At 14.5% G+C, this 853-nt stretch overlaps 1 protein-coding gene across 1 annotated transcript; it reads left to right on the top strand.

Annotated features, from left to right (window-relative positions):
• Positions 1–563: 563 nt before the first annotated feature.
• Positions 564–807, top strand: PGSY75_1425500 (hypothetical protein; the record flags this gene model as incomplete). Its single annotated transcript, XM_018787946.1, has 1 exon — positions 564–807. A coding segment is annotated over one exon (244 nt), but the record flags the coding sequence as incomplete, so codon positions are not given.
• Positions 808–853: the final 46 nt, after the last annotated feature.

The following is an 853-nucleotide window of genomic DNA, read 5'->3' as shown; positions in this document are numbered from 1 at the left end:
TTATACTTTTTTTTTTAAATTAATATATATTATACATCCATATATATATAAATAAATAAATAAATAATATTATAGTGATTTGTGATTTGTCTACAATTATATATAAATATTATATATTTTTATTATTTTTGTTACTTTGTTATATATTCTACAAATGTTATTTTTTTTTAATTAAATAGTATTTTATTTATTTATTTATTTATTTATTTTTATTTTTATTTTTATTTTTAATTTTCACACCTTGTGTTTAAAAAAAAAAAAATCACACCTTGTGTTTAAAAAAAAAAAAATTGTCATCCGCATTATATTTTTTTTTTACTCTTAAAAAAATACGAACATTTTAACTCACATGTTATTTGAAAAATAAATATATATAAATAAATAAATATAAATATATAAATATTATATATATATATATATTTAAATATATATATATTTATAACAATAATGTTCATATGAATATATATTCTTATAACCTACATGTAAGACACATACTTTGAATATCTTACAAAACATATAAGTTTAAAAAAAAAAAAGTACATATTAAAAAAAAATCCATTTCAATGAGAAGATTTAATACATGTGAAAATAAAAAAGAAAGAAATTTATTCTCTGATTATATAAAAAATGAGGATGAATTGTATGATGAAAGATATGACAAAGGTGATGACAAAATAATAAATAAAGAACCTATATCCTTAAAAATATCCTTAAATACAAATGTTAATAATAATTTTTTTCCAATTGATCCAATAAAATCAACCTATTTCTTATGTAATAATTTGACTAATGACAATAAGCAAAAGGGTAATGAATAAATAATAAAAAATAAAATAAAATAAAATAAAATAAA

Source organism: Plasmodium gaboni, chromosome 14, assembly GCF_001602025.1.
Source record: "Plasmodium gaboni strain SY75 chromosome 14, whole genome shotgun sequence".
Taxonomy (NCBI): Eukaryota; Apicomplexa; class Aconoidasida; order Haemosporida; family Plasmodiidae; genus Plasmodium; species Plasmodium gaboni.
Note: the sequence above shows the minus strand (reverse complement) of the source record. Positions and strands in the feature narration are given on the sequence as shown.